Here is a 13,225-nt window from a genome sequence, read left to right as displayed (position 1 = left end):
AAAATGAGTTTCAAATTATGTGACCGAAATCACATCTTAGTCTAAATTCATTTATTTCCTCTTCATAAAGTTAATATGGGACTTAGTCTAAATTCATTTATTTCCTTTTCATAAAGTTAAAGTGGGACTTAGTCTAAATTCATTTATTTCCTTTCATACAATTAAGGGTGGGGCTTAAGGGTTGGATCAACTTGAATAAAATAAATTTTTTGCAATTATTGATTTCACATTCATAAATGGTAAATAAAGGAAAGAAGAGAGAGAGTGTGAGAGAGATATTAAATTACGAATATAGCCCTTGATCTCCAACATTTGCATCTATTTGGTTTATCTTTTGTTTTTTCTTTTGAAAAAAAAATTGGTTTATGTACTTTTAAATTATTTATGAATTTTGATTTATTTTTTTTTTAAATTACAAGTTCAATACATACAAATTTAGAAGTTTGTAGTTCTTAATAAATCAATAAAAAATTTGTAAAATTCTCAAGTGATTATAAAAGCTCGTGGCCAAATAGACACAAACTTCAAAGCTTATAAACCAAATTGAGTACATCTCATTGATTATATTTTAAGTTCTTTTTTAGGAAATTAAATTTATTTAAATTATTATTTTATTTATCAATTTATTCTTTTAATACAACCGTTCGAAGATGAGAGATCAAATCTTCAATCTCATAGAAGAAGTTTATGTCAATTCCTGTTGAGCTAAGTTCATTTAACATTTTGTCAAATTATTTTAGGTAGAAATAGTTTAGATGTCATTTAATAATCAATTAGGCCTCATTTAGTAATGATTTTGTTTTTATTTTTCTATTTTTGAAATTTGTGTTTATTATTTTCCTTAATTTCATACTATAATTTATATAATTCTTATCCAAATTCTAAAAACAAAAATAAGTTCTTTAAAACTATTTCTTGGGTCCGTTAGGTTTTAAAATTAAGTTTATTTTCCCACATTTTCTTATCATGGTTTGCATCTTTTTTGAATGCGAGAGTTGAATTCTTATCCAAATTCCGAAAACAAAAACTAGTTTTTAAAAACTAAGGTCCTTGGTAATCATTTCGTTTTTTATTTTTAGTTTTTGAAAATTAAATATATTTTTCTTCTCGTTTCTTATAATGATTTGCATTTTTCTTATACAATTGTTGAATTCTTAGCCAAATTTCATAAATGAAAAACAAGTTTTTTAAAGCTATTTTTTTAGTTTTCAAATTTTGGATTGGTTTTAAAGCATTGGTAAGAAATAGATAGCAAAGAAAGAAAATTGAAGGTGAAAGTAATGTCTATATGCTTGATTTTAGCAAACAAAAATAAAAAACCAAATGGCTATCAAACATGGTGTAATTTTTTTAGTTTCAAATTTTGGCTTAGTTTTTTTTTTAAAAAAAATGGATGAAAAGTAGATAGAAAGTAAGAAATTTAGTAGTGAGACGGGTATTTGTAAGCTTAATTTTCGAAAACTAAAGCTAAAAACCAAATAGTTACTAAATAGAACCTGGTTTTCAAAATCATTTAACTTAATTTTTTAAAATATTGGTGGAAAGTTGATAACAAAATAAACAAATTTATATGCAAAGTAATGTTTATAAACTTAATTTTTAAAGAACCAAAATTTAAGACCTCATTTGATAATCATTTGGTGTTTTATTTTTAGTCTTTTAAAATTAAGTTTACAAATACTCATTTCATCTCTAAATATCTTGGCTCTCTTTTTTTTTTTTTTTTACCAATATTTTAAGGATTAAGTTAAATTTTGAAAACTAAAGAATATCGTTTTTAAAGACTTATTTTTTTTAAAAAAATTTGGTTAAGAATTTAACTATTTTAAAAGTATTATATACTTAATTTTCAAAATCCAAAAATAAACAAGTGGAATGGTAGGATAGTAATCAATTGGTTATTATTTTTAAACTTTTAAAAATTAAACTAAAAACACTACTTGCATTCCCTTACATTTTTATGTTTTCTAATTATTTTACAAAATAAGTAAAAATATTAAAAAAGAAAAAAAGAAAAACAGTTTTCTTTAGAACTTTACCGAGAATTCGAGCGTTTCTTAACGAGTGAAAATCATAATTTCAAAAATTGGCTGGGTAAATTTAAAAAAAGAAAAAAAAAAAAATATATATATATATATAAAACTTAAAACTAGAAACGAAAAGTCAAATGGAGCCGGAAAATTTTCCGATAAAGAAAGTTCAAACTTTTCGAAGATCCATGGAGATAAAAAGGACTGCATGTGGAAGAATCTGCGAATAACTATCGTGCAACCTTTTTTATTCTTCTCTTATCTCTCACCGATCCACTCAAATTGGGTTGAATCGGACGATCAATGGCTCTTCTCCTCTGGATAATCAGGATCGTAGTTTTAGCCCTTGAAATTTCGGAAAATGATCTGAAACGTACAACTGGAGAAATGTGGAGCGGAGAGTTTAAGGTAAAGTGAACTTAGTATATCCTCTTCAGACAAAAACAACGACCAAAAATTGTCATGAAAGTCGTCGATTATGATAACGATATATCGGTTCCATTCCTGTTTTTCGCCCAATGTCAATGTAATTTCCTCATTGCGATCGTTTTTCTTCTTGAACTGCCAGGGAACAAAAAGGTTGCTGCCAAATAAGACGACGACTAAAAGAAGACGACGACGAAAAAGGGCGGATTCGAGCTGATTCTCTTACTTAGCCAATAAATTATGCCAAGTGAGTCACTGTTTGTTTAAATAATTATGGCAAGTGAGTGATTTCAATTCTGATTCAGCGTGTTCCTTATTATCGATCCATTCTCGCCTTTTGATTTCTGGGTTTTTGTTTGTGATTTGAATCAGAACTCTCCATTTTATTTCATCTTTCTGGTTGGGGGAAAGGCTTTTCCTCAAATTGAACTTCGCATTTCAATTTTCAATGTAAGGAAGATTAGTGTAACTAATTTTCTATAAACCTCAGTTCTTACCATTGAAAATTTGAGTGTAATTGCATCTACCACTATACTTCAAGGGTGGTTTTTGTAATTTGCCCAATTATTTAAAAAGATTGGATGTAACCTACTGTGTATGTCTTACTTTGTGGTCCTTTTTTTCTTAGTTCGACAATTGTGGGATTGGAGGGAAGAATATTCCCCTTTAGGATGGTAATTGGTGTCTGTCTTAGTAGAATAATATAACATTGTAATATTCTAAATGATATAATGTCATTTTTTTACTACATGGCCCTTGGCCAGTCTTTCTTCCTCTATAAGCCTGATTTTTTTCTCTCTTTGTTCATTTGCTCTATTGTTCTAATCATTCTTTCTCTGTCATCTTACTGACTCTCTTAGAAAAACTGTTCCAATTTGTCAACTTTCAACAGTTAGATTCTGCCACATATTATTTTAAAACTAACTACCAAATCAATAATTTCCATATCAAGATCCACTTGGCAAATTTTACTGTCAAATAAACTTCTAAAGCCAACAAATGCACTAAATTCAATCTTATGTTTTGTCGCATGTTCTATTTTCAAAATCTTGTTCTCATCAAGACACGAAGAAAACATGGTCTTACGAACTGTTTTGCATCTTATAGGTGCTGAAATCATTTTATCTTTTTCGCTACTGGCATAATTTTCGAATTCTCTGCATGGGCTGATTTCAAAAACTTCATAAAAAAAATCGAAAACCATATTTTTTGTACCGTGTGCTGTCGTTAAACATGCTTTGACCTGCAAAATTCTAATCATAATCACCATTTTAGTATGTTGCTTTTGGTATAATTTTCAAATCCTGGCCACATGGGCTGAGTTAAAAAACTATTAAAAAAAAATTATAACCATTTTTCTTTACCAAGTCATGTCTTTAAACATAGATTGACGAGCAAAAATATATTAATCCTGATAGTGGTTAGTTATTATTTTTTTTTTCAATTAAACTGATCAGTAATATCCACTAAGTAATCAATACAGGTTTGCATTTGTGGCTGCAGCAATGCTGACGCGGTGGCTTGTAATTGTCCTTGTTTCTATTGGGTTGCTGCCTCCCGCCTCTATAGCTCGACCCGAAGTTATTGTAGCAAGCCATGGTGCCATTGCCGCAGATGATCACCGTTGCTCCAAAATTGGTATGGATGTTTTACGTGAAGGAGGACATGCTGTTGATGCATCGGTTGCTGCTGCTCTTTGCCTGGGGGTTGTTAGTCCTGCATCAAGTGGTATTGGTGGAGGAGCCCTTATGTTGATCAGGTCAGCCAGTGGAAAATCTCAGGCTTTTGATATGAGGGAGACTGCACCTTTGCTAGCTTCTGAGGTAAATTGTATTCCACTTGTTTCCTCTATTTTGTTAGATTTCCAATTTAATCATATTTCGTGGAAAGCACAATCACCATATAATCTTGCTCATTTTATTGTTGTTGGAAATTGGAAAGCTCATATTGTTCATTCATCTCTGAAGTTCAAACGTTGTATAGTGCATTGATAGTCTGGTGGCATTGAGTAATGTTAGTTAAGTAGTTCATAGTTATCATTACAAAGCCTTCTGTTCATGTGGCTAAAGCTTTTGATTCTAATGGGGGCAAGAATGGAAAAATATGGGTGTTTATAAATGTGTTAAGTCCTATCTTTCATCGATTGGAATTGAGAAAATTCTGTCCCCGTTGTTACAAACATACGATTCATGGGGAGATAAAGAAATAAATCGAATCGATCGTCTGTGTGTCACCCTTTTCCAATCCAAGGAAGATGAAAAATCACATATATTAGACATATTTTAGATTTAAATAGAAACAAACCAAATCCTATTTCTTAATTCTAAATCATTTTAGATCCGATCGAAATAGTATTTTCGGGATAAGGAATAAACAAACCATGGATAAATCCAAGCGACTCCTTAAATCCAAACGATCTTTTCGGGGGATCGAATTGATTATAGAAACCCGAGGTATTGTGAATTGAACAATTCAGATTTTCAGAATTCTTCCTTTACTCGAGCATATGCTTAAAAGTCTTGTGGGTGTAACTTATGAGTATTAACGTTTGGAAATTAATGAATGATGAGTTCTTACCTATTGGCTGTACACAACCCGATGAACTTCATTCATCCAAAATTCATCATTGAATCAACCTCTTAAATCTCTTTACATTCATATACAGAATATGTATACTGGCAATGTTGCATCAAAAGCAACTGGAGCCCTTTCCATTGCCATTCCGGGAGAGCTTGCTGGACTTCACGAGGCTTGGAAGCAACATGGAAAGCTTCCATGGGCAAGGCTTGTTCAACCAGCTGAACGTCTTGCTCGTTTGGGGTTTAAAATATCTCCATACCTTCATATGCAGATGGTTAGAACAGAATCAGGGATCTTAGGAGATGAAGGGCTCAGGAACTTATTAACATCAGGTGGAAAATTGTTGAAACGGGGAGATGTTGTCCGCAACATGAAACTAGCAAAAACTCTAAGAACTATTTCTAGATTTGGTGTCAAGGCCTTCTATAATGGTTCTATCGGAATTAACTTGATACGAGACATCAGGAAGCTTGGAGGGTTACTATCAATGAAGGACTTGCAGAATTATCGAGTTAAAATAAGAGTTCCCATCTTATCCCATACAATGGGCCTTGATATAATCACCATGCCTCCTCCTTCAGGAGGTTCTGGAGTGATCCTTGTAAGTTTGTTGTCTTTATGAGCAGTTCGGTTAAAAGTTCATTTTAGTAACACCACGTTCTACTGCAGATGCTTAATATTCTGGCTCAATATAAACTGCCTTCAGGGCTTTTGGGCCCTCTTGGTATCCATCGGGAGATTGAAGCATTAAAACATGTAGTTGCTGTAAGGACGAACCTTGGTGACCCCGATTTCTACAATGTTTCCAAAGTTCTTTCTGACATGCTCTCACCCAAATTTGCTCAAAAATTGAAGAAAACCATCAATGACAAGAAGACTTTTGATCCAAGCCATTATGGTGGCAGGTCAGTGCTCCTACATGGGTGGCTATATTACTTAACTTTTCGTCGTTAGTATTTCCTTTATGTCCTCGTATAACTGTAAACATTTTCAAGTGCTTCCCCATCGTTCCAAACAAGACCTTCTATCTCTACTTTCTACCTTTGAGTTGAACCTGTTGGTAACATGTATTCTGTTTTTTACAGATGGAATCCAATTAATGACCATGGAACCAGTCATTTGTCTGTAGTCGATGGAGAACGAAATGCCGTCTCCATGACTACCACTGTGAACTACTATTTTGGAGCACATATACTCTCCCCAAGTACTGGAATAGTCTTGAACAATGAAATGGACGATTTTGCTATCCCTGCTAATGTTTCTGCTAATAAACTCCCACCAGCACCACCCAATTTCATTAAGCCAGGAAAAAGGCCATTATCATCCATGTCTCCTACTATTGTCCTGAAGGTCAATTTTCACTCTAATTTCTTTCATTCACAAATGAACTTGAATTCCAAATGTCACTAGCTTTATAAATGTCTTATAATCGAAGTTTTTCACGAAATTCATCCACAGGATGGTCAACTAAAAGCTGTGGTTGGTGCAAGTGGAGGAGGCTTCATCATTGCTGGAACAGCACAGGTTCTGTTGAATCATTTTGCAAAAGGAATGGATCCTTTCTCATCTGTGATGGCTCCCAGAGTTTACCATCCGGTTTGTTTAATCTAGCTTCCAATATTCTTCCATTTGTTCATCTGATTCAGACATTCTTACACTAATATATTATTAGTCATTTAGAAAGTGCAATCTGAAGTTTGGGAATTAATACAATTTGGTTGAAACGAACAGCTGATTCCAAACATTTTGAACTATGAGAACTGGACAACTGTGATAGAGGACCATTTTGAAGTTCCCGCTGAAACAAGGGCAGCCCTTGCTAAGAAGGGTCATGTCTTAGAAGGGCTTGCCGGAGGGACAATTTGCCAGTTTATTGTTCAAGGTGGTGGCTTGGGGAAGCTTTTTGCTGTAAGTGATCCCAGGAAGGGCGGGGCTCCTGCAGGCTTTTGATTGTTTGGATCTCTTTTACATCTTCCATTTATGTAACTGCCGTGGTAAATGGTGAGTTTAGAACTTTTTAGCACAATCATCTCTCTAATCTATTAGTGAGAAGTTGTTAACACTATAATTCATTATGGAAATAATAATTATGACATTGTATAATATATAAAATATAGGTAAAAGTAGTCCTTAAGTTTTGGATTTAGTTTACATTTGGTCCTAAGTTTTAAAATGTTACGCTTTTACCCCTGTATTTTGAGTTTAATATCTATTTTGATCTTTAGATTTCAAAATGTAACATTTTTACCATTGAATTTTGTGTTTTGTTTCTATTGAGTTTAAAATCTATTTTGATTTTTAGGTTCTGAATTCCACTTGTTCAACTATAGTTTACCATGTGGCAAGCTCTTATTCTTTGTCGTCTTTTTTTTTTTCAATAAAAAAAACGTTTTGAACATTTTTTTTTCCTTGTTTTCTGATATGCTTCCATGTACTACATCTGGCAGAAGCATAATCGATGGTTGCATGGAGGTCGATCGAGATCGGTGTCTGTTCTGGTTCACCTTATGGTCTCTACGGCTCATGCTCGTACTACTTTTTGGCGGGTTGATCTTCTTGGTCTTATCTAATGTGTTTACGGATGTTTTTTCTTTTTGAACTTTACGTTGTTCTTTGATTTGTTGTTGTCCCTAATTTGTGGGGTTTTGGGTTCTTTTCTCTAGCTTTCTACCTGGTGTTTTGCGAGTTTGCATTTATATGGTGGTTTTGTTTTGGTCTTATCTTGTTGGCTTTGTTTTGGTTTTGTTGCCCTGTATTTGCTTGAGTTTTGTTGCTTTGATGCCTTGATCTCGGGTTGTGGAATCCCCTTTGTTCTTGTATAATAATATCACCTATTCTAAAAAAAAATTGGGGTGTAGTGAATCAAATGTATCCAAGTTTTGCTATTCCAATCAGGATATTCTTTCATCACTAGGGGTGGAGAACAAATTGTTTGGTCCACTAATCAAACAAGAACATTTCTTTTTTCTTTCTTTTTTTTTTTTTTTAAAATATATATATATATATTACATCATTTCCATCTTTGACTACAGGTAGTTGTTAAGTAAGGGTGTTCAAAAAGTCCGAACCCGATCAATCCAACTCAATTTATGCAGTTTGGGTTGAGTTATCAACTCATTTGGGTTAGGTTGGGTTGGATTCAAATAAATTAAAATTGTATGGGTTAGGTTGATTCATGGGTTCACATAAAATACCTTAAACTAATTCAAACCAACTCGAATTTATTATTAATTTTAAAAAGTATTTTTTTACTTATGATACTACATATATTGATTTTATTTTGATTTAATATCATGATGTTTTTGGATAATTTATTCTCCAATAACTCCTTAAAATAATATTTTAGCACTTTGATTTTTATAATACAAATTCAAATTGAGTTGTTAATCTTAATTCAATATATGAAAGTAATTAAATAAAAAATTTCATATTAACATTTTGCTTATTTTTACAACAAAAATTTAAATAAAGGATTTGAGCAATCCGAATCAATCCAATCCAAATATTTCATTGTTGGGTTGGATTTGGATTAGATTAGGTTCATTATTTAATAATGGTTGTTGGGTTGGGTTGGGTTTATTTTTCTTCTCTTCTTCTTAGTTTCTACTTTCAACCATAAATGCTGTTGTTTCATGTTTTTATTGATTAAGAATGATAAATTTTATAATAAATAAACATTTTTATAGATTTGAATTAAAATTGAGATCGAAAGACTAGATTTTAATCGAACCAACCTTACCTAAACCCTTTTTCATAGCTAATAATTTAATTTTCTAGTTGTGTAGATTATAACTATGAGGTGATTTCAAAGATAATTATTTTCTAAAATTTTAATATACGCCATTTGTGTCCCCATTCAAAGGGTTTCATACATGAATTTTCCTTCTTTTTAAGACAACATATCATATTTATGATCTTGTTAGGGCTATTGCATATGATCCATGGTTTTAAACTGGATTTTTCATCCTTCCAGAAGATAATTGGGCCAAGGATGACCCTGGGCCTGTTAAGGCCCATACCGCCCTCTTGCTATAAATCTAAGCTCATTGGGTTTTTTCTCAAATTAATTATATCCTTTCATTAATATTTATTTATTATCAACGACGTCGAGATCCTCGTGGACTGGGTCTGATCTGACTATATGGTTTCTTTCTTTTCTTTTCTTTTTTTTTTTTAAAAAAATAGAAATAATAATAAATTTATTTTTAATCTGAAGATAAGAGTTGTTCAGAGGCTTAAAGTTGAAGACATATTAAAATTAAAAAATGATTTAAGAGGGGGGGAAAAATGAAAAGAAAGGCGACAAAGACTTTATGAAAAAGACAGTTTTCGTTGGAGCGAGGAAGGTTGTGTAATAAATGGAAAAACCCGTTGCAGAAAAAGTAAAAAGAAAAAAATGAAAGGACCAAAGGGAAAATTGATGAGAAAAGTTATCCGAACCCACACCTGTCCATCGAGGCTCATTGGGCAGCTTAAAACGCGGTCTTTTTTACAAGATTACGACGCTGCCCGATCTGCCCGATACCGGACTGGAAAATTACGGGCAGTCGGTCTCCAGTAATCGCACTCGCTTCTCTCACTTCCCTCTCACCTCTCTCACCTCACCCCCTACCCTTCCCTCTCAACCCTCTGAGTGCCGCCGATAATTCTATATCTTCGTTTCTCTGTGTCTTTTCGATCTCGATCGGACGGTCCACAATGAACGTTGCTTCTCCTGCTTCTTTTCTGTGGTTTTAGATCCCGATACGTCCAGATCTACCATCTCTCTGCTCTGATCTGTCTTCTCGGTACGCTTTACTCTCAATTCTTTGTTGTTTTCCTTCTTCTATCTCTTATCTGTTTTCTTTTCTCTATTTCAGCTCCATCTTTTCTTGTTTTCTGCTGTTTTGCTTCTTCTTGCTTCTTGTTCTTCAGTTTCCTACTGTTTCGAGGTCGTTTCTGGACGTTTTAACTGAATTTTCTGTGGTTTATGGTCGTTTTACTATGAATTTGTAGTTGAATTTCTCGTATATATATACTTTTTTGTCACTTTTGTGCTGGATTTACCGTTGACTTTATCAACACTGGAAATTTTTGCTTCACTCAAAGTCGACGCCTCTTTGCTCGTAAGAGGATGCGTCAGAAATCTTCCTCTTCTCTTTTTTTATGCTTTTTAGAAAAAAAAAAAAAAAAAAAAAAAAAAAAAAAAAGGTATTTGAATATGTCCTAGAATGAGCCTTTTTGGATTTATTGTCTGTGGTCAAACCACAGGATAGGCGGTAGAAACTACCAAATCAACACGGTAGGGGGGGCTGACTGAGAGACACAGAATTTCCGGTGGAGTTGATGTTTTGTTATAATTTTAGTTTTTCTTTTTTTTTTAACGGCTGTTGAATATTTGGAGACAGATCTGACGGTGACCACCTCTCTCATCATTTTTTTTTTTTTTTTTGGCCTTTTGATGCATCTGCAGGGAACAGTCGCCGCGCGAATGGAGATAGCAAATGGTTCAGTAGGTGTCACGCTCGGTGATGGCTCACTGGCATGCGCCAGTCATGGTTTAGCTGCTTTACTGGCTTCGGCTCTGGTCAACACCCAGCGCCTGGCTCAGGCAAGGCGCTCTCTAACCTTTTTAATTACCCTATAATTTCTGAGTTCTATCTGCCAGTTAATGAATGTTTTTCCTTCTAAAACAAATTCTGGTCCTAATATGCGAAGAGTTTGCTGGCTGTGCTTTTCAACTGGGGGAAAATGATGTTTCAAATCGGTTTTTACTGGATGGTTTTGGTGTGTTTTCTATGGAAGAAACCCGCCGGCTTCGGCCAACGTTTTGATGTTGCCGATTTCGGCTGAGCTTTAGTCGCTAAAGTAAGCTGTAGGCTCTGTAGGATAGGTGAGAAAATATCCAACAGATCCACCCACTGCCACACCTTCCATTTGGCTAACTGATTCCCATCGTACGGCTTCGATTAGATTATTTTGGTTGATTTTTTCAACAAACAAAATTATTTTTATTTTTATTTTTTTTACGAATTATAAAATAGAAAGTTGAAAACTTGATATTTATTTTCCAAAGAAATTACTGTAATCACGCGTCGTGGGATTCTTTTGGATTTATCTTTCTCCCTTCCTTTTTCCTATTGGGCCATCATTCAATTGACCCCACTTGATGGGTTCGTTGAGGTGTGATGCTAAATTTACGGAAATGCCCTCAACCGACAACTTGAATAACACGCCACATCCCTCTTTTAATTCAGTGGTTGAGGATACTATTGATTGACACGGAATTTCAGCTTGGATTTAAGAATAGAATAAATAAAGTATGCTGCGAAATTTATTCGTTTGATGGGAAATTTCAGTAAACAATTGAAAGATAGGGAGATGTCACTTTTTTTGTTGGAATATTAAAGCTTTGGACTTGGGCTCGAATAATTCTTCGAGTATTTGCGACTTTTATGTGGATTGTTGGATTTAGGAAAATTAATCTTAATACGTGGTTCCGAGTGCTCAAAAGAATCATCTTTTTGCATCTTCCTATATCTATTTCTAGCTTGATAGTGTTCGGCTAGTTGTGATTGGGAGTGTATTCCCTTCCCACCATCCTCTGCCTTTCTGCTTCTTAATGGATGCCATTTATGACATCCAATTGATGTTGGCGATTGCAATTAGCGGGCAATTTAGACGTTAAAGTGAGTTCTTTATTATCACATTGGTTGGTGACCAGATCCCGACAAGAAAAGACAAGGGCAAAAATAAAATAAACTGAAAATAAAAAGTTAAGGAGATAAAAGTAAAAACAGAGATTGCCAAGAGACAGGGGATGCCAACAAATGTACGCCCGCCATACTATTCATTTCTGTTAACATGTCCCATCATATTCCTTTATAAATTAAATAAGTCCTTATCATCGTTACTAATTATCAAGTTTTAAAATTATAAAACAAGAAAACCAGAATTAATTGTGTGGTATTACTGTCAATTTGACTTCTTAAATGGTATAAAATCAGGTGAACTGGCAGCGGTTACGTTGTTTTAGCATTAATGGTTTCATTAAAATCTGTTGCCTACCATGTTGAGTTGAAAAGTACAAGGAACTTAGAAACTGATAGTTCTTGTGTGGTTTCTGTGTCTGTTTTTCTTGTTTGTAACTACCATTTGCAAGTGATATTGTTGGTCGCTGACATGCTTAACCTTATGGACTACTGTACTCTTGGAAATTTTGTTGCAGGATCCCCTTGGGGCATTTCTGATCAATCCTGGAATGAAAGGAGATAGTCCCACCCAGTGCCCATCATCCACACCACTTGATGCTGAAGAAGATGGCGACGACGACGACGATGGAGATGGAGATGGCGACTTAAGTGAAGGCGAAGGTGAAGAGGATTTATCATCTGAAGATGGAGATGACTACACCAACAACCTCAATGAAAATAATAAAAGTAATTCAAAGAAGAATCCGGAGGGTGGAGCTGGTGGGGCAGAAGAAAACGGAGAGGAGGAAGATGAGTTTGATGGGGAGGAGGATCAAGATGATGATGGCGATGACGATGATGATAACGATGATGGTGATGACGACGATGAGGATGATGATGGTGATGAGGATGATGATGGTGGAGAGGACGAAGATGAAGTAGCAGATGAGGAAGAAGATGAGGAAGAAGAGGATGAGGACGAAGACGAGGAAGCACTCCAGCCTCCCAAGAAGAGGAAGAAGTAAAAATTAGGGAGATGAAAAAGCGGATATAGACACTTTTCATATGTAGCTTTGATCCCCGACTTTTGGGTTTTTTTTTTTTTAAATTTTATTTTAGCTTCTTGAGGACGTTTGTTAGGATGTGTTCCAAATTAGTAATTATGTCTCCGCTGCATGATTTTAGAGTACCTTTGAAACTTTTTTTTAGCTGCAGCAGTGATAAACAGCGATTAGTTTCAATGCTTTAGTTAATTTGATAATGGAAGGAGTTCACTTTTCGCTGGCCAAATCTCATTGTTTAAGAATTCTCTGGGTATTTTTCATTAAAGTGGAAAAATAAGATAAAAACAGGTCTTCGGATTTTGGAAGTTCACCTTTTATATATATATTTTTTCTCTTTGATAATGGAAGAAGTTTACTTCTTGAAGTTTTTTTTAATGCTATTAATAAATATTAAAAAATGCTGAATGATCACAAATTATATGTTAAATAGTTTGACCTTTTTTAACAAATTTAT

General features: G+C 34.0%; 2 protein-coding genes across 11 annotated transcripts; both read left to right on the top strand.

The window, feature by feature from the left end:
- The first annotated feature begins 2,172 nt into the window (after nucleotides 1–2,172).
- LOC120074393 (glutathione hydrolase 1-like) lies at nucleotides 2,173–7,943 on the top strand. Of its 9 annotated transcripts, none has more exons than XM_039027502.1 (9): nucleotides 2,173–2,438; nucleotides 2,599–2,703; nucleotides 3,960–4,279; nucleotides 5,122–5,637; nucleotides 5,706–5,941; nucleotides 6,122–6,386; nucleotides 6,495–6,632; nucleotides 6,768–7,037; nucleotides 7,484–7,943. In XM_039027502.1, the coding sequence occupies exons 2-8, from the start codon at nucleotides 2,697–2,699 to the stop codon at nucleotides 6,984–6,986; spliced, it is 1,701 nt and encodes a 566-aa protein (XP_038883430.1). In that variant the 5' UTR covers nucleotides 2,173–2,438; nucleotides 2,599–2,696; the 3' UTR covers nucleotides 6,987–7,037; nucleotides 7,484–7,943. The 9 variants fall into 9 exon arrangements, with proteins under 9 accessions (XP_038883430.1, XP_038883432.1, XP_038883433.1 ...); XM_039027504.1 differs by having other exon boundaries at nucleotides 3,940–4,279; XM_039027505.1 differs by having other exon boundaries at nucleotides 3,928–4,279.
- Nucleotides 7,944–9,479: 1,536 nt separating this feature from the next.
- LOC120073154 (nucleolin) lies at nucleotides 9,480–12,997 on the top strand. Of its 2 annotated transcripts, XM_039025809.1 has the most exons (4): nucleotides 9,480–9,823; nucleotides 10,287–10,352; nucleotides 10,489–10,626; nucleotides 12,244–12,997. In XM_039025809.1, the coding sequence occupies exons 3-4, from the start codon at nucleotides 10,507–10,509 to the stop codon at nucleotides 12,730–12,732; spliced, it is 609 nt and encodes a 202-aa protein (XP_038881737.1). In that variant the 5' UTR covers nucleotides 9,480–9,823; nucleotides 10,287–10,352; nucleotides 10,489–10,506; the 3' UTR covers nucleotides 12,733–12,997. The 2 variants fall into 2 exon arrangements, with proteins under 2 accessions (XP_038881737.1, XP_038881735.1); XM_039025807.1 differs by lacking the exon at nucleotides 10,287–10,352 and having other exon boundaries at nucleotides 9,496–9,823.
- Nucleotides 12,998–13,225: the final 228 nt, after the last annotated feature.

The sequence above is a fragment of the Benincasa hispida genome, chromosome 3 (assembly GCF_009727055.1).
Source record: "Benincasa hispida cultivar B227 chromosome 3, ASM972705v1, whole genome shotgun sequence".
Taxonomy (NCBI): Eukaryota; Viridiplantae; Streptophyta; class Magnoliopsida; order Cucurbitales; family Cucurbitaceae; genus Benincasa; species Benincasa hispida.
This window is presented reverse-complemented; position numbering and strand designations above follow the sequence as displayed.